Source organism: Oncorhynchus masou, chromosome 23 (genome assembly GCF_036934945.1).
Source record: "Oncorhynchus masou masou isolate Uvic2021 chromosome 23, UVic_Omas_1.1, whole genome shotgun sequence".
In the NCBI taxonomy this organism is placed as follows: Eukaryota; Metazoa; Chordata; class Actinopteri; order Salmoniformes; family Salmonidae; genus Oncorhynchus; species Oncorhynchus masou.
In genome coordinates, this window is record NC_088234.1 from 1,863,123 (window position 1) to 1,890,325 (window position 27,203).

Below are 27,203 nucleotides of genomic sequence, written 5' to 3' on the forward strand. Positions count from 1 at the left end.
GTGTGAGCTGGTTCTAGTCTTTCCAGCAATTATCTGGTGTTAAAATCACTGATGAATCCATCCACCAATCTTCTAGATCAGCTGTTCCCAACCTCGGTCCTCAGGACCCCAAGAGGTGCAAGTTTTGGTTTTTGCCCTCGCACTACACAGCTGATTCAACTACTCATCAAGCTTTGATGATTTGAAATCAGCTGTGTAATGTTTAGGCAAAACCCAAACCTGAGGACAGAGCGCGGGAAAAGCTGATATAGGAGATTCTGAAAATTGTTATCAACAGCATGTGAAATAAACAAACAACAAAACCTTGTTTTTCAGAAATAAATCAGTTTTTAATCTGTTTGTCATCATCAAGGTTTTCCAGCCAGCCATCTGTTCCATAGTGGGGGGAGGGAACGACTGTACCAAGTGTCAATATGCCCTGTGCATGTGGGGGGGGGACTGAGATGGTACATTCTGAGGTTCTGAGTCCTTCAGTAAAAATAACAGAACATACACAATGGGGTCAGGTCACATGACATGGGTTAAAGGTCACTCACATGACACATGAGGGAGTGTCTGTCCGTGTGTATAGTGTGTGTGTGTGTGTGTGTTGCTCCGGGGTGAAGTTTCCCATAGGTGCAGAACTAGGATCAGCTTCCCTTCCTCCCAATCCTTACATCTCCTGTCTCTAATCCAGGAAGTAGACTTTATAAGCCTTGTTCATCTGTTCCAGGAAGATGAATGTGAGGACGGTGTGAGGTCCCAGTCTGGCGTAGTATGGAGTGAAACCCTTCCACAGAGAGAAGAACCCTTCATTACGGATCACCCTCGCCAACACGTCCTGTAGGGGGAGACAGAGAGAAACCCTTCATTACGGATCAACCTGGTCAGGACGTCCTGTAGGGGGAGACAGAGAGAAACCCTTCATTACGGATCACCCTGGTCAGGACGTCCTGTAGGGGGAGACAGAGAGAAACCCTTCATTACGGATCACCCTGGTCAGGACGTCCTGTAGGGGGAGACAGAGAGAAACCCTTCATTACGGATCACCCTGGTCAGGACGTCCTGTAGGGGGAGACAGAGAGAAACCCTTCATTACGGATCACCCTCGCCAGGACGTCCTGTAGGGGGAGACAGAGAGAAACCCTTCATTACGGATCACCCTGGTCAGGACGTCCTGTAGGGGGAGACAGAGAGAAACCCTTCATTACGGATCACCCTCGCCAGGACGTCCTGTAGGGGGAGACAGAGAGAAACCCTTCATTACGGATCACCCTCGCCAACACGTCCTGTAGGGGGAGACAGAGAGAAACCCTTCATTACGGATCACCCTCGCCAGGACGTCCTGTAGGGGGAGACAGAGAGAAACCCTTCATTACGGATCACCCTGGTCAGGACGTCCTGTAGGGGGAGACAGAGAGAAACCCTTCATTCGGATCACCCTGGTCAGGACGTCCTGTAGGGGGAGACAGAGAGAAACCCTTCATTACGGATCACCCTCGCCAACACGTCCTGTAGGGGGAGACAGAGAGAAACCCTTCATTACGGATCACCCTCGCCAACACGTCCTGTAGGGGGAGAGAGGAGACAGTAAATCAGTTTGTCCTGCATCGATTTCTCAGCTTAAAGATGGAACCTGCAGTAGGGGAAACAGCGACACCGTCCGCCCCACGGCCGTTGTTATGGCTTTTATTTTGGTGATAAAGCTGATCTGGTCACGCATCATCAAAACAAATGGCCATATTCTGCTGTTCTATAGAGGGAGACCCGGCAGGGGTGTCAGGGGGAGACCCGGCAGGGGTGTCAGGGGGAGACCCGGCATTGGTGTCAGGGGGAGACCCGGCAGGGGTGGCTGTTTACAGTAACTTTTGTTGTAATATCCCAAACAGACGTGACAGTTTGACCAATAAGGATTCAGCTTGAAGGGAAAGATCCAAATTGACGGGTGCTAAAGGAGCGTTCTACTGGGCCGGGACCAAGGAGCGTTCTACTGGGCCGGGACCAAGGAGCGTTCTACTGGGCCGGGACCAAGGAGCGTTCTACTGGGCCGGGACCAAGGAGCGTTCTACTGGGCCGGGACCAAGGAGCGTTCTACTGGGCCGGGACCAAGGAGCGTTCTACTGGGCCGGGACCAAGGAGCGTTCTACTGGGCCGGGACCAAGGAGCGTTCTACTGGGCCGGGACCAAGGAGCGTTCTACTGGGCCGGGACCAAGGAGCGTTCTACTGGGCCGGGACCAAGGAGCGTTCTACTGGGCCGGGACCAAGGAGCGTTCTATTGGGCCGGGATCAAGGCCATGTTTGACACGTTCGTCCACCGGACCTTCCTCGGATTGGTGTGTTTAGGGACTGAGTACTCACCAGGCCGTCATTATATACAGTACCAGTCGTTTGGACACGCCTACTCATTCAAGAGTTTCTACATTTGTACTATTTGATACATTCTGGAACAATAGTGAAGACGTCAAAACTATGAAATGGAATATGGAGTCATGTAGTAACCAAAAAAGCGTTAAACCAATCCAAATTTTATATTTGAGATTCTTCAAAGTAGCCACTCTTTACCTTGATGAGAACTTTCAACACTCCAGATTCTTGAGGTAGTCACCTAGAATGCATTTCAATTAACAGGTGTGCCTTCTTAAAAGTTAATTTGTGGAATTTCTTTCCTTCTGAATGCGTTTGAGCCAATCAGTTGTGATGTGACTAGGTAGGTATACAGAAGATGGTCTTTTACCAAATAGGGCTAAGTCCATATTATGGCAAGAACAGCTCAAATAAGCAAAGAGAAACGACAGTCCATCATTACTTTAAGACATGAAGGTCAGTTAATCCGGAAAATGTCAAGTGCAGTCGCAAAAAGCGCTATGATGGAACTGGCTCTCATGAGGACCGCCACAGGAAAGGAAGACCCAGAGTTACCTCTGCTGCAGAGGATAAGTTCATTACAGTTACCTGCACCTCAGGTTGCAGCCCAAATGCTTCACAGAGTTCAATTAACAGACACCATCAACTGTTCAGAGGAGACTGCATGAATCAGTCCTTCATGGTTTTGCTGCAAAGAAACCACTACTAAAGGACACCAAGATGTGACTTGCTTGGGCCAAGAAACACGAGCAATGGACATTAGACCGGTGGAAATCTGTCCTTTGGTCTGATGATTCCAAATTTGAGATGTTTGGTTCCGACGCAGAGTAGGTGAACAGATGATCTCCGCATGTGTGGTTCCCACTGTGAAGCATGGAGGTGGTGGTGCTTTGCTGGTGACATTGATTTATTTAGAATTCAAGGCACACTTAACCAGCATGGCTACCACAGCATTCTGCAGCGATACACCATCCCATCTGGTTTGCTCTTAGTGGGACTATCATTTGTTTTTCAAAAGGACAATGACCCAACTCACCTCCAAGCTGTGTAAGGGATTTATGACCAAGAAGGAGAGTGATGGATTGCTGCATCAGATACCTGGCCTCCACAATCACCCGATCACAACCCAATTGAGATGCTTTGGAATGAGTTGGACTGCAGAGTGAAGGAAAAGCAGCCAACAAGTGCTCAGCATATGTGGGAACTCCTTCAAGACTGTTGGAAAAGCATTCCAGGTGAAGCTGGTTGAGAGAAGGCCAAGAGTGTGTAAAGCTGTCATCAAGGCAAAGACTGGCTACTTTGAAGAATCTCAAATATATTTTGATTTGTTTAATACTTTTTTGGTTACACCATGATTCCATGTGTGTTATTTCATAGTTTTTATGTCCTCACTATTATTCTAGTAGTCAAAATAAAAACCATGGAATGAGTAGGTGTCCAAACTATTGACTTGTGCTGTATATACACAATATATATTATCTTATATATGAAGTGATAATACCCGAGAAGTCGGTGTTTGCAGGATACATTGCCAATGTTGTTAGCCCCGAGACAAAGTCCGCTTCACTTTTATACAGTGGGTTACCAACATATTCAAATAATGGACGTTTTCATTAGAAACGTTATTTTGAAGAATTTATTCATACTATTTCATCCAGTTGGTCTTTCGTTCTATTGGGTCGGTGGCCAGAGACGTGACCCAAGTCGTTTGTTGTTGATGACTCCAACGCTTCCTACAGTTGTGTCAAGTTGTCTAGATGTCCTTTGGATGGTGGACCGTTGTTGATACAGACAGGAAACTGTTGAGCGTGAAAAACCCAGCAGCGGTGCAGTTCTTGACAAACCTGGAACCTACTACCATACCCCGTTCAAAGGCACTTAAATATTTAGTCTTGCCCATTCACCCTTCGAATGGCACACACACAATCTAATTTCCATAAAAATCCGTCTTTAACCCGTCTCCTCCCCTTCATCTACACTGACTGAAGTGGATTTAACAAGTGGCATCAATCAGGGATCATAGATTTCACCTGGTCAGTCTGTAATGGATAGAGCAGCTGTTCTTAATGTTTACTCAGTGAAGTTATAACTTACCAGGCCATTCTTAAACTCTGGTTTTCCATCTATCATTCTCATGTTCTGAATCCTGGTCTTGACGATGTCGACGGGCATGGACGCTGCCGTGGTTACCAGGCCGCTGATCATACTGGCACAGAAATGGAGGAAGATCCCGTCCACAAAATACCCTGGGGGGGGGGGGGGGGGAAGTTATTCAAAAAGAATGGATTGCTGTAGGAGATACACCCCAACCCATCTAGGGGAAACACACCCCAACCCATCTAGGGGAAACACACCCCAACCCATCTAGGGGAAACACACCCCAACCCATCTAGGGGAAACACACCCCAACCCATCTAGGGGAATCACACCCCAACCCATCTAGGGGAATCACACCCCAACCCATCTAGGGGAATCACACCCCAACCCATCTAGGGGAATCACACCCCAACCCATCTAGGGGAATCACACCCCAACCCATCTAGGGGAATCACACCCCAACCCATCTAGGGGAATCACACCCCAACCCATCTAGGGGAATCACACCCCAACCCATCTAGGGGAAACACACCCTAACACATCTTTTAGAAGAGAAAGGAGTTCTCCTAACCTGCTATATAACTAAAGCATCGGTTGTTGGGGACTCGGAAGAGGGTTAGAATTAGAGGTCAGGGGTTACCTGTCTCTATAAGAGCCTGTTTGCTCTGAGAGTAGGAGGCCAGCTGGGCAGCGTTGACCACTACAGCACGGGCCATGGTGGGAATACACCCCTGGAGGAACACACACATGGTTACTGTTTTTGTTAAGCTCAGCAGTCTCTCAGAGGTCTGTACTGGAATATAATATAGTAGCAGCGGTAGTATAGTAGCAGTGGTATGGTGGTAGTATAGTAGCAGTGGTATAGTGGTAGTATAGTAGCAGTGGTAGTATAGTAGCAGTGGTATAGTGGTAGTATAGTAGCAGTGGTAGTATAGTAGCAGTGGTATAGTGGTAGTATAGTAGCAGTGGTAGTATAGTAGCAGTGGCATAGTGGTAGTATAGTAACAGCATAGTGGTAGTATAGTAGCAGTGGCATAGTGGTAGTATAGTAGCAGTGGCATAGTGTAGTATAGTAGCAGTGGTATAGTGGTAGTATAGTAGCAGTGGTATAGTGGTAGTATAGTAGCAGTGGTATAGTGGTAGTAGCAGTGGTATATAGTAGCAGTGGCATGGTGGTAGTATAGTAGCAGTGGCATAGTGGTAGTATAGTAGCAGTGGTATAGTGGTAGTATAGTAGCAGTGGTAGTATAGTAGCAGTGGTATAGTAGCAGTGGTAGTATAGTGGTAGTATAGTAGCAGTATAGTGGTAGTATAGTAGCAGTGGTATAGTGGTAGTATAGTAGCAGTGGTAGTATAGTAGCAGTGGTATGGTGGTAGTATAGTAGCAGTGGTAGTATAGTAGCAGTGGTATGTGGTAGTATAGTAGCAGTGGTATAGTGGTAGTATAGTAGCAGTGGTATAGTGGTAGTATAGTAGCAGTGGTAGTATAGTAGCAGTGGTATAGTGGTAGTATAGTAGCAGTGGTATAGTGGTAGTATAGTAGCAGTGGTAGTATAGTAGCAGTGGTATAGTGGTAGTATAGTAGCAGTGGTAGTATAGTAGCAGTGGTATGGTGGTAGTATAGTAGCAGTGGCAGTATAGTAGCAGTGGTATAGTGGTAGTATAGTAGCAGTGGTAGTATAGTAGCAGTGGTGCAGTGGTAGTATAGTAGCAGTGGTAGTATAGTAGCAGTGGTATAGTGGTAGTATAGTAGCAGTGGTAGTATAGTAGCAGTGGTATGGTGGTAGTATAGTAGCAGTGGTATAGTGGTAGTATAGTAGCAGTGGTATAGTGGTAGTATAGTAGCAGTGGTATAGTGGTAGTATAGTAGCAGTGGTATGGTGGTAGTATAGTAGCAGTGGTATAGTGGTAGTATAGTAGCAGTGGTATAGTGGTAGTATAGTAGCAGTGGTATAGTGGTAGTATAGTAGCAGGGGTAGTATAGTAGCAGTGGTATGGTGGTAGTATAGTAGCAGTGGCATAGTGGTAGTATAGTAGCAGTGGTATAGTGGTAGTATAGTAGCAGTGGTAGTATAGTAGCAGTGGTATGGTGGTAGTATAGTAGCAGTGGCAGTATAGTAGCAGTGGTATAGTGGTAGTATAGTAGCAGTGGTAGTATAGTAGCAGTGGTAGTATAGTAGCAGTGGCAGTATAGTAGCAGTGGTATAGTGGTAGTATAGTAGCAGTGGTAGTATAGTAGCAGTGGTGCAGTGGTAGTATAGTAGCAGTGGTAGTATAGTAGCAGTGGTATAGTGGTAGTATGTGCGGTGGTAGTATAGTAGCAGTGGTATGGTGGTAGTATAGTAGCAGTGGTAGTATAGTAGCAGTGGTATGGTGGTAGTATAGTAGCAGTGGTAGTATAGTAGCAGTGGTGCAGTGGTAGTATAGTAGCAGTGGTAGTATAGTAGCAGTGGTATAGTGGTAGTATAGTAGTGGTAGTATAGTAGCAGTGGTATAGTGGTAGTATAGTAGCAGGGTATAGTGGTAGTATAGTAGCAGTGGTAGTATAGTAGCAGTGGTATAATGGTAGTATAGTAGCAGTGGTAGTATAGTAGCAGTGGTATGGTGGTAGTATAGTAGCAGTGGTAGTATAGTAGCAGTGGTATGTGGTAGTATAGTAGCAGTGGTAGTATAGTAGCAGTGGTGCAGTGGTAGTATAGTAGCAGTGGTAGTATAGTAGCAGTGGTATAGTGGTAGTATAGTAGCAGTGGTATAGTGGTAGTATAGTAGCAGTGGTATAGTGGTAGTATAGTAGCAGTGGTAGTATAGTAGCAGTGGTATAGTGGTAGTATAGTAGCAGTGGTATAGTGGTAGTATAGTAGCAGTGGTAGTATAGTAGCAGTGGTATAGTGGTAGTATAGTAGCAGTGGTATAGTGGTAGTATAGTAGCAGTGGTAGTATAGTAGCAGTGGCATAGTGGTAGTATAGTAGCAGTGGTAGTATAGTAGCAGTGGCATAGTGGTAGTATAGTAGCAGTGGTAGTATAGTAGCAGTATAGTAGCAGTGGTAGTATAGTAGCAGTGGTATAGTGGTAGTATAGTAGCAGTGGTAGTATAGTAGCAGTGGTATGGTGGTAGTATAGTAGCAGTGGTAGTATAGTAGCAGTGGTATGGTGGTAGTATAGTAGCAGTGGTATAGTGGTAGTATAGTAGCAGTGGTATAGTGGTAGTATAGTAGCAGTGGTATAGTGGTAGTATAGTAGCAGTGGTATAGTGGTAGTATAGTAGCAGTGGTAGTATAGTAGCAGTGGTATGGTGGTAGTATAGTAGCAGTGGTAGTATAGTAGCTGTGGTATGGTGGTAGTATAGTAGCAGTGGTATAGTGGTAGTATAGTAGCAGTGGTATAGTGGTAGTATAGTAGCAGTGGTATAGTGGTAGTATAGTAGCAGTGGTATAGTGGTAGTATAGTAGCAGTGGTATAGTGGTAGTATAGTAGCAGTGGTATAGTGGTAGTATAGTAGCAGTGGTATAGTGGTAGTATAGTAGCAGTGGTATAGTGGTAGTATAGTAGCAGTGGTAGTATAGTAGCAGTGGTATGTGGTAGTATAGTAGCAGTGGTAGTATAGTAGCTGTGGTATGGTGGTAGTATAGTAGCAGTGGTATAGTGGTATATAGTAGCAGTGGTATAGTGGTAGTATAGTAGCAGTGGTATAGTGGTAGTATAGTAGCAGTGGTATAGTGGTAGTATAGTAGCAGTGGTATAGTGGTAGTATAGTAGCAGTGGAATAGTGGTAGTATAGTAGCAGTGGTATAGTGGTAGTATAGTAGCAGGGGTAGTATAGTAGCAGGGGTAGTATAGTAGCAGTGGTATGGTGGTAGTATAGTAGCAGTGGTATGGTTGTAGTATAGTAGCAGTGGCATAGTGGTAGTACAGTAGCAGTGGTATAGTGGTAGTATAGTAGCAGTGGTAGTATAGTAGCAGTGGTATGGTGGTAGTATAGTAGCAGTGGCAGTATAGTAGCAGTGGTATAGTGGTAGTATAGTAGCAGTGGTAGTATAGTAGCAGTGGTATGGTGGTAGTATAGTAGCAGTGGCAGTATAGTAGCAGTGGTATAGTGGTAGTATAGTAGCAGTGGTAGTATAGTAGCAGTGGTATAGTGGTAGTATAGTAGCAGTGGTGCAGTGGTAGTATAGTAGCAGTGGTATATAGTCGCAGTGGTAGTATAGTAGCAGTGGTATGGTGGTAGTATAGTAGCAGTGGTAGTATAGTAGCAGTGGTGCAGTGGTAGTATAGTAGCAGTGGTAGTATAGTAGCAGTGGTATAGTGGTAGTATGGTGGTAGTATAGTAGCAGTGGTATAGTGGTAGTATAGTAGCAGTATATAGTAGCAGTGGGTAGTATAGTAGCAGTGGCAGTATAGTAGCAGTGGTATAGTGGTAGTATAGTAGCAGTGGTAGTATAGTAGCAGTGGTATAGTGGTAGTATAGTAGCAGTGGTAGTATAGTAGCAGTGGTATAGTGGTAGTATAGTAGCAGTGGTAGTATAGTAGCAGTGGTATAGTGGTATATAGTAGCAGTGGTAGTATAGTATAGTAGCAGCTGTATAGTGGTAGTATAGTAGCAGTGGTATATAGTAGCAGTGGTAGTATAGTAGCAGTGGTGGTGGTAGTATAGTAGCAGTGGTAGTATAGTAGTGGTATAGTGGTAGTATAGTAGCAGTGGTAGTATAGTAGCAGGTAGTATAGTAGCAGTGGTATAGTGGTAGTATAGTAGCAGTGGTAGTATAGTAGCAGTGGTATAGTGGTAGTATAGTAGCAGTGGTAGTATAGTAGCAGTGGTATAGTGGTAGTATAGTAGCAGTGGTAGTATAGTAGCAGTGGTATAGTGGTAGTATAGTAGCAGTGGCATAGTGGTAGTATAGTAGCAGTGGTAGTATAGTAGCAGTGGTAGTATAGTAGCAGTGGTATAGTGGTAGTATAGTAGCAGTGGCATAGTGGTAGTATAGTAGCAGTGGCATAGTGGTAGTATAGTAGCAGTGGTAGTATAGTAGCAGTGGTAGTATAGTAGCAGTAGCAGCGGTAGTATAGTAGCAGTGGCATAGTGGTAGTATAGTAGCAGTGGCATAGTGGTAGTATAGTAGCAGTGGCATAGTGGTAGTATAGTAGCAGTGGTAGTATAGTAGCAGCGGTATAGTGGTAGTATAGTAGCAGTGGCATAGTGGTAGTATAGTAGCAGTGGTATATAGTAGCAGTGGTATAGTGGTAGTATAGTAGCAGTGGCATAGTATATAGTAGCAGTGGTATAGTGGTAGTATAGTAGCAGTGGTAGTATAGTAGCAGTGGTATGGTGGTAGTATAGTAGCAGTATAGTAGCAGTGGTATGGTGGTAGTATAGTAGCAGTGGTAGTATAGTGGCAGTGGTAGTATAGTAGCAGTGGTAGTATAGTAGCAGTGGTAGTATAGTAGCAGTGGTATAGTGGTAGTATAGTAGCAGTGGTAGTATAGCAGTGGTATAGTGGTGGTATAGTAGCAGTGGTAGTATAGTAAGCGTGGTATAGTGGTAGTATAGTAGCAGTGGTATAGTGGTAGTATAGTAGCAGTGGTAGTATAGTAGCAGTGGTATAGTGGTAGTATAGTAGCAGTGGTAGTATAGTAGCAGTGGTATGGTGGTAGTATAGTAGCAGTGGTAGTGTAGTAGCAGTGGTATGGTGGTAGTATAGCAGTGGTAGTATAGTAGCAGTGGTACAGTGGTAGTATAGTAGCAGTGGTATATAGTGGTGGTAGTATAGTAGCAGTGGTATATAGTAGGTGGTAGTATAGTAGCAGTGGTATAGTGGTAGTATAGTAGCAGTGGTAGTATAGTAGCAGTGGTATAGTGGTGGCATAGTGGCAGTGGTAGTATAGTAGCAGTGGTATAGTGGTAGTATAGTAGCAGTGGTATAGTGGTAGTATAGTAGCAGTGGTAGTATAGTAGCAGTGGTATAGTGGTAGTATAGTAACAGTGGTAGTATAGTAGCAGTGGTATAGCGGTAGTATAGTAACAGTGGTATAGCGGTAGTATAGTAGCAGTGGTATGGGGGGGCAGGGCAGCCTAGTGGTTAGAGCGTTGGACTAGTAACCGGAAGGTTGCGAGTTCAAACCCCCGAGCTGACAAGGTACAAATCTGTCGTTCTGCCCCTGAACAGGCAGTTAACCCACTGTTCCCAGGCCGTCATTGAAAATAAGAATTTGTTCTTAATGACTTGCCTGGTTAAATAAAAGGTTAAATAAAAGGTAAAATAAAAAAATGTAAAAAATGGTGGTGGTATAGTAGCAGTGGTGGTATAGTACCAGTGGTAGTATAGTACCGGTGGTAGTATAGTAGCGGTGGTAGTATAGTAGCGGTGGTAGTATAGTGGTAGTATAGTAGCAGCGGTATGGTAGTAGTATAGTAGCAGTGGTATAGTAGTATAGTAGCGGTATGGTAGTAGTATAGTAGCAGTATAGTAGCAGTGGTATAGCGGTAGTATAGTAGCAGTGGTATAGCGGTAGTATAGTAGCAGTGGTATAGCGGTAGTATAGTAGCAGTGGTATAGTGGTAGTATAGTAGCAGTGGTATAGTGGTAGTATAGTAGCAGTGGTATATAGTAACAGTGGTATAGTAGTATAGTACCGGTGGTAGTATAGGTATGGTATAGCGTGGTAGTATAGTAGCATAGTGGTAGTATAGTAAGTGCCATAGTGGTAGTATAGTAGTAGTGGTAGTATAGCAGTGGTATAGTGGTAGTATAGTAGTGGTAGTATAGTGGTTGTATGGTGGTAGTATAGTAGCAGTGGTAGTATAGTAGCAGTGGTGCAGTGGTAGTATAGTAGCAGTGGTAGTATAGTAACAGTGGTATAGTGGTAGTATAGTACGCGGTGGTAGTATAGTAGCAGTGGTATAGTGGTGGCAGTGGTAGTATAGTAGAAGTGGCATAGTGGTGGTATAGTATAGTATAGTAGCCATGGTAGTGGTAGTATAGTAGTAGTGGTGCAGTGGTAGTATAGTAGCAGTGGTAGTATAGTAGCAGTGGTATAGTGGTAGTATAGTAGCAGTGGTAGTATAGTAACAGTGGTATATAGCGGTGGTAGTATAGTAGCAGTGGTGGTAGTGGTAGTATAGTAGAAGTGGCATAGTGGTAGTATAGTAAGTGCCATAGTGGTAGTATAGTAGTAGTGGTAGTATAGTATAGTGGTATGGTGGTAGTATAATAGCAGTGGTATGGTAGTAGTATAGTAGCAGTGGTATAGTGGTAGTATAGTAGCAGTGGCAGTATAGTGGTAGTATAGTATAGTAGCAGTGGTAGTATAGTAACAGTGGTATAGCGGTAGTATAGTAGCAGTGGTGGTATAGTAGCATAGTGGTGGTAGTATAGTAGCAGTGGTATAGTACCAGTGGTAGTATAGTAGCAGTGGTAGTATATAGTAGCAGTGGTATGGTGGAAGTATAGTAGCAGTGGTGGTATAGTAGCAGTGGTGGTATAGTAGCAGTGGTGGTGGTAGTATAGTAGCGTTGGTAGTATAGTAGTGGTAGTATAGTAGCAGTGGTATGTAGCATAGTAGCAGTGGTGGTATAGTAGCGGTGGTGGTATAGTAGGGTTGTGGTATAGTAGCGGTAGTATGGTAGTAGTATAGTGGTAGTATAGTAACATGGTAGGTGGTGGTATAGTGGTAGTATAGTAGCAGTGGTATTGTGGTAGTATAGTAGCAGTGGTAGAGAGTATATTCATTTGTAGTATAGTATATTTATTAATAGTATAGTACAAGTAGTGTATTCATTAGTAGTGTAGTATATGTATTAGTAGTGTAGAAATAGTATATTAGTAGTATATAAATAGTATAGCAGTAGTGTAGAAATAGTATAGCAGTAGTGTAGAAATAGTATAGCAGTAGTATAGAAATAGTATATTAGTAGTAGTGTAGAAATAGTATAGCAGTAGTGTAGAAATAGTATAGCGGTAGTGTAGAAATAGCATAGCGGTAGTATAGAAATAGTATATTAGTCGTATAGAAATAGTATATTAGTAGTAGTGTAGAAATAGTATAGCAGTAGTAGTGTAGAAATGGTATAGTAGTAGTGTTGTAATAGTATCTTACCCTCCATAGTGTGGTGACCCACTCTTTAGTGATGCTGTAGTATAGTAGTAGACGTATAGTAGTTCGATAGTTGTAGCAGTAGTAGTAGTGTAGTAGTAGTAGTAATATAGTAGTAATAGTATCTTACCCTCCATAGTGTGGTGACCCCCTCTTCTTTAGTGATTCTGGCCAGAGCATTGAACACATTAGAATACCCTCTCTTCTGGTCTGCAGGGAGACTGGGGGAGAGAAAGAGAGCGAGGGAGGGAAATTACACAATTAGACATAATTTAACTCCTGTTACCACTGTTCATCTTCTGTCTCACACCCTCCCTCTCACCGTCCGTCAGCGGTCACCCACCCTCCCTCTCACCGTCCGTCAGCGGTCACCCACCCTCCCTCTCACCGTCCGTCAGCGGTCACCCACCCTCCCTCTCACCGTCCGTCAGCGGTCACCCACCCTCCCTCTCACCGTCCGTCAGCGGTCACCCACCCTCCCTCTCACCGTCCGTCAGCGGTCTCCCACCCTCCCTCTCACCGTCCGTCAGCGGTCTCCCCCCCTCTCACCGTCCGTCAGCGGTCTCCCTCCCTCCTCTCACCGTCCGTCAGCGGTCTCCCTCCCTCTCACCGTCCGTCAGCGGTCTCGCTCTCCCTCCCTCTCTCCGTCCGTCAGCGGTCTCGCTCCCGCTCTCCCTCCCTCTCCGTCCGTCAGCGGTCACCCTCCCACCCTCCCTCCCTCTCACCGTCCATCAGCGGTCATCCTGATCAAGGCAACTTCAGCAGGTGTTCCTACGAAGGCTCCGGTTGCTCCAGCCGTCATCCCAATCAGAGCCTTCATGAGGAAGTTGGGCGGGGTCCCGTCCTGTCCCGTCATCTTCTCAAACAACACTGTGTAGATACCTAACCTCGTTGTGGTGTAGGTAGCCTGGCGGAGTAGACCTGCTGACAGACTGGAAACAACAACATGATGTAGATACCTAACCCACACCATGTTGGTAGCCTGGCGGAGTAGACCTGCTGACAGACTGGAAACAACATGATGTAGGTACCTAACACAAACCATGTTGGTAGTCTGGTGGACTGAATTAGTATAATAGTAGAGTAGTGTTATCATAATAGTATTAGTAGTATTGTAACAGTATAGTAATATTGGATGATAACTTGTTTTGAACTAGGACAGAGGAATTTATAACAGACTTTTTCCAGACATAACTTGGGTAAAGGAGATCCCCTGATTGTATGGGATACTTTTAAAATGTGCCTTTAGATGCCATGCAATTCAATACTCATCTCTAAAACACCATTTAGGTTAACAGGGTCCATGTAAACAAAGAAAATTGAAGGACGAAGAGTACACATACATTTGAAGTCGGAAGTTTACATACAAGTTTTAATGACTCCAACCTAAGTGTTTTTCAACAACTCTACAAATTTCTGGTTAAAACCTATTTGGGCTAGGGGGCAGTATTTTGACGTCTGGATGAAAATCGTGCTCAAATAAACTGCCTGTTACTCCAGCCCAGAAGCTAGGATATGCATATTATTAGTAGGTTTGGATATAAAACTCTAAAGTTTCCAAAACTGTTCAAATAATGTCTGAATATAACAGAACTGATATGGCAGGCAAAAACCTGAGGCAAATCCATCCAGGAAGAGCCATTATGTTTTTTCCATTGAAAGCCTATCCACCATATAAAGGGATATGACCCAGATTGCATTCCATATGGCTTCCACTAGATGTCAACAGTCTTTAGACATTGTTTCAGGCTTTTACTCTGAAAAATGTGGGAGATACAGAACTTTCAATCAGTGGCCAGTGGATGCTGTCTCCTACCCGAGTGAAGTTAACCTCTTACACTTATGGTGGCGCTATTTTTCATTTTTAAGAAAAACTGTTCCCGTTTTAAACAAGATATTTTGTCACAAAACAGATGCTCGACTATGCATATAATTGCTACTGTTCGAAACAAAACACTCTGACGTGTCCAGAAATACAAATATCTTCTCTGTGCGTGCCCTTTAACGTGAGCTTCAGGCAAAACCAAGATGACTTGGCATCCAGGAAATGACAAGGATTTTTGAGGCTCTGTCTTTCATGATCTCCTTATATGGCTGTGAACGCAAGAAATGAGTCTGCCCTTTCTGTCGTTTCCCCAAGGTGTCTGCAGCATTGTGACGTCATTTGTGAAGGCAGTTCGTTGGAAGATTGACCATAAGAGACCACATTTACCACGTGTCCGCTCCGGTGTCCTGTCTCTTAAAGATGAATGTGGTGCGCAAAAGTCACCTGCCAGTATTTTTCCATGGGGCACAGAAGATGAGGAAACAGCAAAAGCTATATCCACAGTAACTGCATGTCAATGAAGAGATATGTGAAAAAACACCTTGAAGCCACTGATTCCAAACAACGTTTGCCATGTTTCGGTCGATATTATGTAGTTAATCCATGGAAAAAGTTTCACGTTTTGGTGACTGCATTTGGTCTGATTAGAACTGTTTGGCCATAATGACCATCGCAATGTAAGAAAAAAGGAGGATTTCTCCTACACACAGACACTTTCAGGAAACACTGGCAGCATTTGGTATGTGGGGGTGCTTTGCTGCAGGAGTCTCCTCATTGAAAACATCAGAAGCTCTTCAAAGGTAAATGATTTTATTTATTTGGTTATCTGGCTTTTCAAGACATCAAAATGTTAAAGCGTGCAAATGCTACACAAAATGGATATGCTAAGCATTTGCATTGTGGCTGGCTTACACAAATTAGTCAATTTCTATGGTTCAAAAGCATATTTTGAAAATCTGAGATGACAGTGTTGTTAAGAAAAGGCTAAGCTTGAGAGCAAACAAACATTATTTTAATTTTATTTGCGATTTTCAGAAATCGTTAACGTTGCGTTATGCTAATGAGCCTGAGGCTTAGTCACAATCCCGGATCCGGGATGGGGAGTTTCAAGAGGTTAAACTATAGTTTGGCAAGTCGGTTACTGGGAATGTGCATGAAAGAAATTTTTCCAACAACTGTTTACAGATAGATTATTTCACTGTATCCCAATTCCAGTGGGTCACATATAATAAGTTGACTATGGCCTTAAACAGCTTGGAAAATTCCAGAAAATGTCAGGGCTTTAGATATGTTTTGTTAATTAACATAATTTGAGTCAATTGGAGGTGTACCTGTGGATGCATTTCAAGGCCTACCTTCAAACTCAGTGCCTCTTTGCTTGACATCATGGGAAAATCAAAAGAAATCAGCCAAGACCTCAGAAAAACAATTGTAGACCTCCACAAGTCTGGTTCATCCTTGGGAGTCATTTCCAAACGCCTGAAGGTACCACGTTCATCTGTACACACAATAGTAGGCAAGTATAACCACCATGGGACTGCGCAACCCTCATACCGCTCAGGAAGGAGATGTGTTCTGTCTCTTAAAGATGAATGTACTTTGGTGATCAAAAATGCAAATCAATCCCAGGACAACAGCAAAGGACCTTGTGAAGATGCTGGAGGAAACAGGTACAAAAGTATCTATATCCACAGTAAAACTAAGTCCTATATCGACATAAGCTGAAAGGCTGCTCAGCAAGGAAGAAGCCACTGCTCCAAAACAGCTATAAAAAGCCAGACTACGGTTTGCAACTGCACATGGAGACAAAGATCATACTTTTTGGAGAAATGTCCTCTGGTCTGATGAAACAAAAATAGAACTGTTTGGCCATAATGACCATCGTTATGAAAGGAGGAAAAAGGGGGAGGCTTGCAAGACGAAGAACACCACTCCAACCGTGAAACACGGGGGTGGCAGCATCATGTTGTGGGGGTGCTTTGCTGCAGGAGGGACTGGTGCACTTTGCAAAATAGATGGCATCATGAGGAAAGGAAATGTATGTGGATATGTTTAAAAACATCTCAAGACATCAGCCAAAAATTAAAGCTTGGTTTTCAAATGGGTCTTCCAAATGGATAATGACCCCAAGCATACTTCCAGTTGTGGCAAAATGGCATAAGGACAACAATATCAATGCATTGTGAATGGCCATCACAAAGCCCTGACCTCAGTCCTATAGAAAATTTGTGGGCAGAACTGAAAAACATGTGCGCAAGGAGGCCAACAAACATGACTCGGTTACACCAGCTTTGTCAGGAGGAATGGGCCAAAATTCACCCAACTAATTGTGGGAAGCTTGTGGAAGGCTCCCCGAAACATTTGACCCAAGTTAAACAAATACGAATTGAGTGCATGTAAACTTCTGACCCACTGGGAATGTGATGAAAGAAATAAAAGCTAAAATAAATTATTCTCTATTATTATTCTGACATTTCACATTCTTAAAATAAAGTGGTGATCCTAACTGACCCACAATTCCCTAAACAGTATTTTGAAAGAGGAAGCAAAGTAACTTTAAGCATATGTTTTTGTTTCAGTCTCCTCCATCTCCACTAACCGAAGCTAATTGTCTGGATTTTTTTTCTATCAATAATGGAAAATTAACAGCTGTACATAAAGACTCAGGTGAAGGCGAGGAAGGAACTTCTTGATGCAAGGAGGGAGGGTGGCCACAGACGGTGAGAGGGAGGGTGACCAGGAAATCTCCAGGGCTGAATGGTTGTTGATCTACTCAGAGGAACGTTATTAGCATGTTTGAACCACTCCAACAAAAATGGTAAATTATCAGATAACTCAACAAGAAGGTCTGATTTCATTATTACTGAAACGGGATCTAAGTGGTAAATATAAAGATCATTAAAAACATGGAGGCCCTTTACACTCTGGTGATCAAAAATTATAGCAAAACAAATAGCGCATAGAATTTAAAAAGTATTGTTGGATATTATTCAGACAGCTTTTTTACATGGACGATACACATTGGAGATAATATAATTTATTGGAGATAATAAGTACTGGAAACAGTAGAACACTATGAAAAATCAGGGAAACCAGGCCTGGTATTCATAGCTGACTTTGAGAAGGCTTTTGATCAAGTATGACTGGAATTTATATATAAATGCCTGGAATATTTCAATTTAGGAGAGTCTCTTATACAATGGGTTAACATTATGTATAGTAAACCCCAGGTGTAAAATAGTAAATAATGCCTACTTCTCAGAAAGTTTTCAACTGTCAAGAGGAGTAAAACAAGGTTGTCCTCTATCAGCATATCTATTTATTATGGCTACAGAAATGTTAGCTATTAAAATCAGATCCAACAATAATCAAGGGATTAGAAATCCAGGGTTTAAAAACAAAGATGTCATTGTTCTCAATGATTCATGTTGTTTTCTTTTAATTCCACAATTAGAATCCCTCCACGGATTCAGAGTATCTAGATACTTTTAGAATCTGAATCCCTCCATGACCTCAGAGGATCTAGATACTTTTAGAATCTGAATCCCTCCACAGCCTCATAGAGGATCTAGATACTAAGTATTAAGTAGTATTAGCAGCATAGCAACAGTATGGTAAGTAGTATTAGTAGTACAGTAATAGTATAGTAGTAGTATATAATAGCATAGTAACAGTATGGTAAGTAGTATTAGTAGTACAGTTATGGTATAGTAGTAGTATATAATAGCATAGCAACAGTATGGTTAGTATTAGTAGTATTAGTAGTACACTAATGGTATAGTAGTAGAATATAATAGCATAGCAACAGTATGGTTAGTATTAGTAGTACAGTAATGGTATAGTAGTAGAATATAATAGCATAGTAACAGTATGGTAAGTAGTATTAGTAGTACAGTAATGGTATATAGTAGAATATAATAGCATAGTAACAGTATGGTAAGTAGTATTAGTAGTACAGTAATGGTATATAGTAGTATATAATAGCATAGCAACAGTATGGTAAGTAGTATTAGTAGTACAGTAATGGTATATAGTAGTATATAATAGCATAGCAACAGTATGGTAAGTAGTATTAGTAGTACAGTAATGGTATAGTAGTAGTATATAATAGCATAGTAACAGTATGGTAAGTAGTATTAGTAGTACAGTAATGGTATAGTAGTAGTATATAATAGCATAGTAACAGTATGGTAAGTAGTATTAGTATATAGTAGAATATAATAGCATAGTAACAGTAGGATAAGTAGTATTAGTAGTACAGTAATGGTATATAGTAGTATATAATAGCATAGTAACAGTATGGTAAGTAGTATAGTACTAGTAGTACAGTAATGGTATATAGTAGAATATAATAGCATAGTAACAGTATGGATAAGTAGTATTAGTAGTACAGTAATGGTATATAGTAGTATATAATAGCATAGCAACAGTATGGTAAGTAGTATTAGTAGTACAGTAATGGTATATAGTAGTATATAATAGCATAGCAACAGTATGGTAAGTAGTATTAGTAGTACAGTAATGGTATATAGTAGTATATAATAGCATAGCAACAGTATGGTAAGTAGTATTAGTAGTACAGTAATGGTATAGTAGTAGTATATAATAGCATAGTAACAGTATGGTAAGTAGTATTAGTAGTACAGTAATGGTATATAGTAGTATATAATAGCATAGTAACAGTAGTATTAGTAGTACAGTAATGGTATAGTAGTAGAATATAATAGCATAGTAACAGTATGGTAATAGTAGTATTAGTAGTACAGTAATGGTATAGTAGTAGTATATAATAGCATAGTAACAGTATGGTAAGTAGTATTAGTAGTATTAGTAGTACAGTAATGGTATATAGTAGAATATAATAGCATAGTAACAGTATGGTAAGTAGTATTAGTAGTACAGTAATGGTATATAGTAGTATATAATAGCATAGCAACAGTATGGTAAGTAGTATTAGTAGTACAGTAATGGTATAGTAGTAGTATATAATAGCATAGCAACAGTATGGTAAGTAGTATTAGTAGTACAGTAATGGTATAGTAGTAGTATATAATAGCATAGCAACAGTATGGTAAGTAGTATTAGTAGTACAGTAATGGTATAGTAGTAGTATATAATAGCATAGTAACAGTATGGTAAGTAGTATTAGTAGTACAGTAATGGTATATAGTAGTATATAATAGCATAGCAACAGTATGGTTAATTAGTAGTATTAGTAGTACAGTAATGGTATAGTAGTATATAATAGCATAGCAACAGTATGGTAAGTAGTATTAGTAGTACAGTAATGGTATATAGTAGAATATATAATAGTAACATAAGTAATTAGTAGTATTAGTAGTACAGTAATGGTATATAGTAGAATATAATAGCATAGTAACAGTAGGGTAAGTAGTATTAGTAGTACAGTAATGGTATATAGTAGTATATAATAGCATAGTAACAGTATGGTAAGTAGTATTAGTAGTACAGTAATGGTATATAGTAGAATATAATAGCATAGTAACAGTAGGGTAAGTAGTATTAGTAGTATAGTAATGGTATATAGTAGTATATAATAGCATAGTAACAGTATGGTAAGTAGTATTAGTAGTATTAGTAGTACAGTAATGGTATATAGTAGAATATAATAGCATAGTAACAGTAGGATAAGTAGTATTAGTAGTACAGTAATGGTATATAGTAGTATATAATAGCATAGCAACAGTATGGTAAGTAGTATTAGTAGTACAGTAATGGTATATAGTAGTATATAATAGCATAGCAACAGTATGGTAAGTAGTATTAGTAGTACAATAATGGTATATAGTAGTATATAATAGCATAGCAACAGTATGGTAAGTAGTATTAGTAGTACAGTAATGGTATAGTAGTAGTATATAATAGCATAGTAACAGTATGGTAAGTAGTATTAGTAGTACAGTAATGGTATATAGTAGTATATAATAACATAGTAAGTAGTATTAGTAGTACAGTAATGGTATAGTAGTAGAATATAATAGCATAGTAACAGTATGGTAAGTAGTATTAGTAGTACAGTAATGGTATAGTAGTAGAATATAATAGCATAGTAACAGTATGGTAAGTAGTATTGGTATAGTAGTACAGTAATGGTATAGTAGTAGTATATAATAGCATAGCAACAGTATGGTAAGTAGTATTAGTAGTATTAGTAGTACAGTAATGGTATAGTAGTAGTATATAATAGCATAGTAACAGTATGGTAAGTAGTATTAGTAGTACAGTAATGGTATAGTAGTAGTATATAATAGCATAGTAACAGTATGGTAAGTAGTATTAGTAGTACAGTAATGGTATAGTAGTAACAGTATAATAGCATAGTAACAGTATGGTATATAGTAGTATAATAGTAGTACAGTAATGGTATAGTAGTATATAATAGCATAGCAACAGTATGGTAAGTAGTATTAGTAGTACAGTAATGGTATAGTAGTAGAATATAATAGCATAGTAACAGTATGGTAAGTAGTATTAGTAGTACAGTAATGGTATAGTAGTAGTATATAATAGCATAGTAACAGTATGGTAAGTAGTATTAGTAGTACAGTAATGGTATATAGTAGTATATAATAGCATAGTAACAGTAGGTAGTACAGTAATGGTATAGTAGTAGTACAGTTATGGTATAGTAGTAGAATATAATAGCATAGTAACAGTATATAATAGGTAAGTAGTATTAGTAGTACAGTAATGGTATAGTAGTATATAATAGCATAGTAACAGTATGGTAAGTAGTATTAGTAGTACAGTAATGGTATATAGTAGAATATAATAGCATAGTAACAGTATGGTAAGTAGTATTAGTAGCACAGTAATGGTATATAGTAGAATATAATAGCATAGTAACAGTATGGTAAGTAGTATTAGTAGCACAATAATGGTATATAGTAGTATATAATAGCATAGCAACAGTATGGTAAGTAGTATTAGTAGTACAGTAATGGTATAGTAGTAGTATATAATAGCATAGTAACAGTATGGTAAGTAGTATTAGTAGTATTAGTAGTATAGTAATGGTATAGTAGTAGAATATAATAGCATAGTAACAGTATGGTAAGTAGTATTAGTAGTACAGTAATGGTATAGTAGTAGTATATAATAGCATAGTAGTACTAACCCAGTGTAGATGCCTCCTAGTCCTTCATTCTTCAGTATAGATGCCAGAGCATGGAAGCTGGTCTTGTATTCCCGGGCCTTTCCTCCCTGACCACTCAGCTGCATCCTGTTCTTCACTAGATCTAGAGGCTGGACGAACACTGTCGCTCCCATCCTGGAGAAGGGACACACAGAGAATCCATCTGTTATTTCATAGTTTTTATGTCTTCTACCATGTAGAAAATAACAAAAAATAAAAACCCTTGAATGAGTAGGTGTGTCAAACTACTGACCGTTGCTGTATAGATCGATGTTTTATCTAGATGTGTTGTATATTGACAGGTACTGTATGCATGTATGTACGTACAGTGGGGCAAAAAAGTATTTAGTCAGCCACCAATTGTGCAAGTTCTCCCACTTAAAAAGATGAGGCCTGTAATTTTCATCATAGGTACACTTCAACTATGACAGACAAAATGAGAAAAAAATCCAGAAAATAACATTGTAGCATTTTTTATGAATTTATTTGCAAATTATGGTGGAAAATAAGTATTTGATCACCTACAAACAAGCAAGATTTCTGGCTCGCACAGACCTGTAACAACTTCTTTAAGAGGCTCCTCTGTCCTCCACTCGTTACCTGTATTAATGGCACCTGTTTGAACTTGTTATCAGTATAGAAGACACCTGTCCACAACCTCAAACAGTCACACTCCAAACTCCACTATGGCCAAGACCAAAGAGCTGTCAAAGGACACCAGAAACAAAATTGTAGACCTGCACCAGGCTGGGAAGACTGAATCTGCAATAGGTAAGCAGCTTGGTTTGAATAAATCAAATATGGGAGCAATTATTAGGAAATGGAAGACATACAAGATCACTGATAATCTCCCTCGATCTGGGGCTCCACGCAAGATCTCACCCCGTGGGGTCAAAATGATAACAAGAACGGTGAGCAAAAATCCCAGAACCACACGGGGGGACCTAGTGAATGACCTGCAGAGAGCTGGGACCAAAGTAACAAAGCCTACCATCAGTAACACACTACGCCGCCAGGGACTCAAATCCTGCAGTGCCAGAAGTGTCCCCCTGCTTAAGCCAGTACATGTCCAGGCCCGTCTGAAGTTTGCTAGAGAGCATTTGGATGATCCAGAAGAAGATTGGGAGAATGGTTTCATCTGACCATATGACAAAATATAACTTTTTGGTAAAAACTCTACTCGTCGTGTTTGGAGTACCAAGAATGCTGAGTTGCATCCAAACAACACCATACCTACTGTGAAGCATGGGGGTGGAAACATCATGCTTTGGGGCTGTTTTTCTGCAAAGGGACCAGGACGACTGATCCGTGTAAAGGAAAGAATGAATGGGGCCATGTATCGTGAGATTTTGAGTGAAAACCTTCCATCTGCAAGGGCATTGAAGATTAAACGTGGCTGGGTCTTTCAGCATGACAATGATCCCAAACACACCGCCCGGGCAACGAAGGAGTGGCTTCGTAAGAAGCATTTCAAGATCCTGGAGTGGCCTTGTCAGTCTCCAGATCTCAACCCCATAGAAAATCTTTGGAGGGAGTTGAAATTCCGTGTTGCCCAGCAACAGCCCCAAAACATCACTGCTCTAGAGGAGATCTGCATGGAGGAATGGGCCAAAATACCAGCAACAGTGTGCGAAAACCTTGTGAAGACTTACAGAAAACGTTTGACCTCTGTCATTGCCAACAAAGGGTATATAACAAAGTATTGAGATAAATAAGTATTTGGTCAATAACAAAAGTTTTCCACCATAATTTGGAAATAAATTCATAAAAAAATCCAACAATGTGATTTTCTGGATTTTTTTTCTCACTTTCTCTGTCATAGTTGAAGTGTACCTATGATGAAAATTACAGGCCTCTCATCTTTTTAAGTGGGAGAACTTGCACAATTGGTGGCTGACTAAATACTTTTTTGCCCCACTGTATGTATATAAATGAGTAGGTGTGTCCAGACTATTGACTGGTACTGCAGACAGACGTTGTTTTATCTGGATTTGAACAATAACCTAAAACAAAAGGCCAAATATACCCTGGAGTTGCTAACCAAGATGACATTGAATGTTCCTGAGAGGCCGAGTTACAGTTTGGACTTAAATCTGCTTTTAAATCTGTAAAAGAATTGAAAAGTGCTGTATAGCCATGATCCCCAACACCTTGACAGAGCTTGAAGAATATATATATATATTTTTTTTTTAAAGGATCAAATACAGTCTTGTACAATCCAGATGTGAAAAGCTCTTATAGACGTATTACTCAAGACTCACAGCTCTCATAGACTCAAAAACCTACAGCTCTCATAGACTCAAGAAGACTCACAGCTGTCAGACTCAAGAAGACTTGAAAATAAAAGAGAGCCGCACACTCTTGGAGCTCAGATGCAAAAATTTAATACCAACGTTTCGACAGCCAAGCTGTCTTCATCAGGGTATAATCACAAACAGACTCAAGAAGACTCACAGCTGTCAGACTCAAGAAGACTCACAGCTGTCAGACTCAAGAAGACTCACAGCTGTCAGACTCAAGAAGACTCACAGCTGTCAGACTCAAGAAGACTCACAGCTGTCAGACTCAAGAAGACTCACAGCTGTCATCGAGGCCAGAGGTGATTCTAACATGTATTGACTCATGGAGCTGAATACTTATGCGACAACTATATTAACTTTTTATTTTATTTTTTATTATTTTTTTATTAAACAACCTTTAAAAAAAATAGTCCACTTAGACAAAGCATTTTGTGCAGATTGTTGATGGAAAATTACAATTTAATCCACTTGGTTAAACAATAAAATGTGTAGAAAGGATTGGGGTCTGAAAACTTTGGCAAGGCACTGTAGTCTTCAAGTTGGAATGCATTGCTGTGAAACTACCACATCCGTTTGTGATATTACAACAAAGACAACTTCAAACAAACACTATTTAGGAGTAGAAGAACAGAGAAGAAGAGGAGAGAAGAGCAGAGAAGAAGAGGAGAGAAGAGCAGAGAAGAACAGCAGATATCAGCTCTGCATGCGCGCGGAGACATAAGGGCCTTCAGTGTTATGCCCACAGCACAGACAGAAATACAGCAACATCACCATACACAGCCAACCCACTGTCATCACACCACTACAGTACAGGTACTCCCACTATACGGAGAAGAGACCATTCTGAATAGCACCCTCCTCTACTAGCAGTAAAGCCAATGACCCTCTCTACACTGATAGCACACTTGGTGTAAACTCTACCTCAAACACCCTTTTGATAGATCAGAGGCTATACTTGACAGGCTAGGGTCCCAGGTCTCCCTCTCTGAGAGAACAGACTAGGGTCCCAGGTCTCTCGCTCTCTGAGAGAACAGGCTAGGGTCCCAGGTCTCTCTCTCTGAGAGAACAGGCTAGGGTCCCAGGTCTCCCTCTCTGAGAGAACAGACTAGGGTCCCAGGTCTCGCTCTCTGAGAGAACAGGCTAGGGTCCCAGGTCTCTCTCTCTGAGAGAACAGGCTAGGGTCCCAGGTCTCTCTCTCTCTGAGAGAACATGCTAGGGTCCCAGGTCTCTCTCTCTGGGAGAACAGGCTAGGGTCCCAGGTCTCTCTCTCTGAGAGAACAGGCTAGGGTCCCAGGTCTCGCTCTCTGAGAGAACAGGCTAGGGTCCCAGGTCTCGCTCTCTGAGAGAACAGGCTAGGGTCCCAGGTCTCTCTCTCTGAGAGAACAGGCTAGGGTCCCAGGTCTCTCTCTCTGGGAGAACAGGCTAGGGTCCCAGGTCTCTCTCTCTGGGAGAACAGGCTAGGGTCCCAGGTCTCGCCGCTAATTTTCAACCGCAGTCCCTGAGCAGGTTATTGTTTTTAAATTACAAACCTGAAAAACAATGGGCAGTGAGCCCAGGTCTCTCTCTGGGAGAACAGGCTAGGGTCCCAGGTCAGAGCAACATTCAAGCAGTCCCTGAGCAGGTTATTGTTTTTAAATTACAAACAGAAAAACATAAGACAAGTAACACGTAGTACGCAGACAGAGCAACATAAGACAAGTAACACGTAGTACGCAGACAGAGCAACATAAGACAAGTAACACGTAGTACGCAGACAGAGCAACATAAGACAAGTAACACGTAGTACGCAGACAGAGCAACATAAGACAAGTAACACGTAGTACGCAGACAGAGCAACATAAGACAAGTAACACGTAGTACGCAGACAGAGCAACATAAGACAAGTAACACGTAGTACGCAGACAGAGCAACATAAGACAAGTAACACGTAGTACGCAGACAGAACAACATAAGACAAGTAACACGTAGTACGCAGACAGAGCAATAGCACAAAAAGAAACGAATCAAAAGACAAACGCAACAGTGTTTCCACACCTCACAAGCTACAGACAGCATGGAAAGCGGCAACACACAGATAGGGGTTATGTTGGTGGTCATAAGAGCTTGAACGTAACCGGAGGCATCGACATACAGTTGTCTGGGCCTAACTAGCGGTCAGTGCGTCTGTGGACAGACCCAAATGTCAATGCGTGTGTGCGAAGGTTGACGCCATTATGCCGGGATAGTAACATCTACCGGGCTGTCAACATGCACCGGAAACACACACGAGCTTATCACTTAATGATTACATTAATTCATTACTAAACACATGTTATTCTCGGTTTCTAACTCCCTCTCTAATTTAGTATGCTGTGCCCCTGACCGGTAACCGAGCACCGCTGTCAGCGGGGCTGCTGTGTGAGTGTGACCGCTGAGAGCGGCCTGTAGCCCGGGTACCTACCCTGCCAGTCCCCCAAAGAGGAACTTAATGGCCTTGGGAGAGGTCTTCGGTTTGGAAGCTTCCGCCATTTTCTCTTTGGCTCTTTTCAAACCGGACGACAGTGCCTCGGTAAAGGCCCTGAATCTGGTCGGTACTTTACCTCTAGCGATGGAGCAAGGTGACACGCGGGGGCGCGCACGCACAGACGAAGGGGAAGTAGGTTGGGGAGGGGCGAAGAGGATGACAGAGAACGAGCACGCTGGGGTTTTAATAAAGCTTCGTAGTTGAAAATAAACTTCCAATGTAATTGAGAGATCAAATATATTAGATCTGTCGACAACAAATATTTATTCTTCATCCAGTTGTTTCAAGAATTAATGATCAAATTGGACACTACAAGAGAGGGTCACAGGGGACAGTTGAGTATCTTTAGCACCATTAGAATATCTTTGATAAAGACCTCGCCTGTCAAACCAATCAGTGGATAGAAAAGGCGGGCTTTGGTGCTGTCACGGTACAAAACGTAAATAGGGACGAAACACTCCGACGGATGAAAGAAATGACTTGGGAGTCTACGTTTATTGGTTTATCTTGTTAGAGGGCGGGTTCTGAAGTTCTGCCGCGTTCAAATGCTATTGGAAACTTCGCAACTTCCCGAGTTAAACAGAACATATGTTATTTGCATAGAGCTATCTATTGATTGATTCTCATACTTCTCAAGAGGGAAATTCAGGATCATCTTTCACCAATGATTTAGCAAGTCAGACGGGAAGATTGCGGAACCTGGTGTTCTGTTTGAAACATATGGCGTATCGAGTGGAGATGAGAAGGATTGGTTTTCGGTGGTGAATATAAGGACACAAAATAAATAATGTGGTAGTGAACTCTAGTAAATCCCCTATAAATTCGGTTTATTTTTTGGTCGGAGTGAGGGTTTTGAATCAATGTTGTTACCTGGGAGATCCGTTTGAAT

At 41.5% G+C, this 27,203-nt stretch overlaps 1 protein-coding gene across 2 annotated transcripts; it reads right to left on the minus strand.

Annotated features, from left to right (window-relative positions):
- Nucleotides 1-304: 304 nt before the first annotated feature.
- slc25a11 (solute carrier family 25 member 11) lies at nt 305-26,443 on the minus strand. 2 transcript variants are annotated; one of them, XM_064930946.1, is made up of 7 exons: nt 26,252-26,441; nt 21,494-21,646; nt 13,256-13,462; nt 12,661-12,751; nt 5,082-5,172; nt 4,439-4,590; nt 305-820 (listed from the first exon to the last, which is right to left on the minus strand). In XM_064930946.1, exons 1-7 carry the CDS (start codon nt 26,317-26,319, stop codon nt 668-670), a joined length of 915 nt encoding a protein of 304 aa, XP_064787018.1. In that variant the 5' UTR covers nt 26,320-26,441; the 3' UTR covers nt 305-667. The 2 variants fall into 2 exon arrangements, with proteins under 2 accessions (XP_064787018.1, XP_064787019.1); XM_064930947.1 differs by lacking the exon at nt 305-820 and adding an exon at nt 1,458-1,547 and having other exon boundaries at nt 26,252-26,443.
- Between the last annotated feature and the right edge of the window lie 760 nt (nt 26,444-27,203).

What these genes read in the sequence shown, in the direction of transcription:
- slc25a11 (XM_064930946.1), bottom strand. Translation starts at nt 26,319, where the DNA reads ATGGCGGAAGCTTCCAAACCGAAGACCTCTCCCAAGGCCATTAAGTTC. An exon ending in CTAGGAGGCATCTACACTGG is followed by an intron (nt 13,463 to 21,493) that starts GTTAGTACTACT and finishes TGTTGTTTCCAG; the next exon opens with TCTGTCAGCAGGTCTACTCC. An exon ending in ACAGGCTCTTATAGAGACAG is followed by an intron (nt 4,591 to 5,081) that starts GTAACCCCTGAC and finishes CCCCCCCCCCAG; the next exon opens with GGTATTTTGTGGACGGGATC.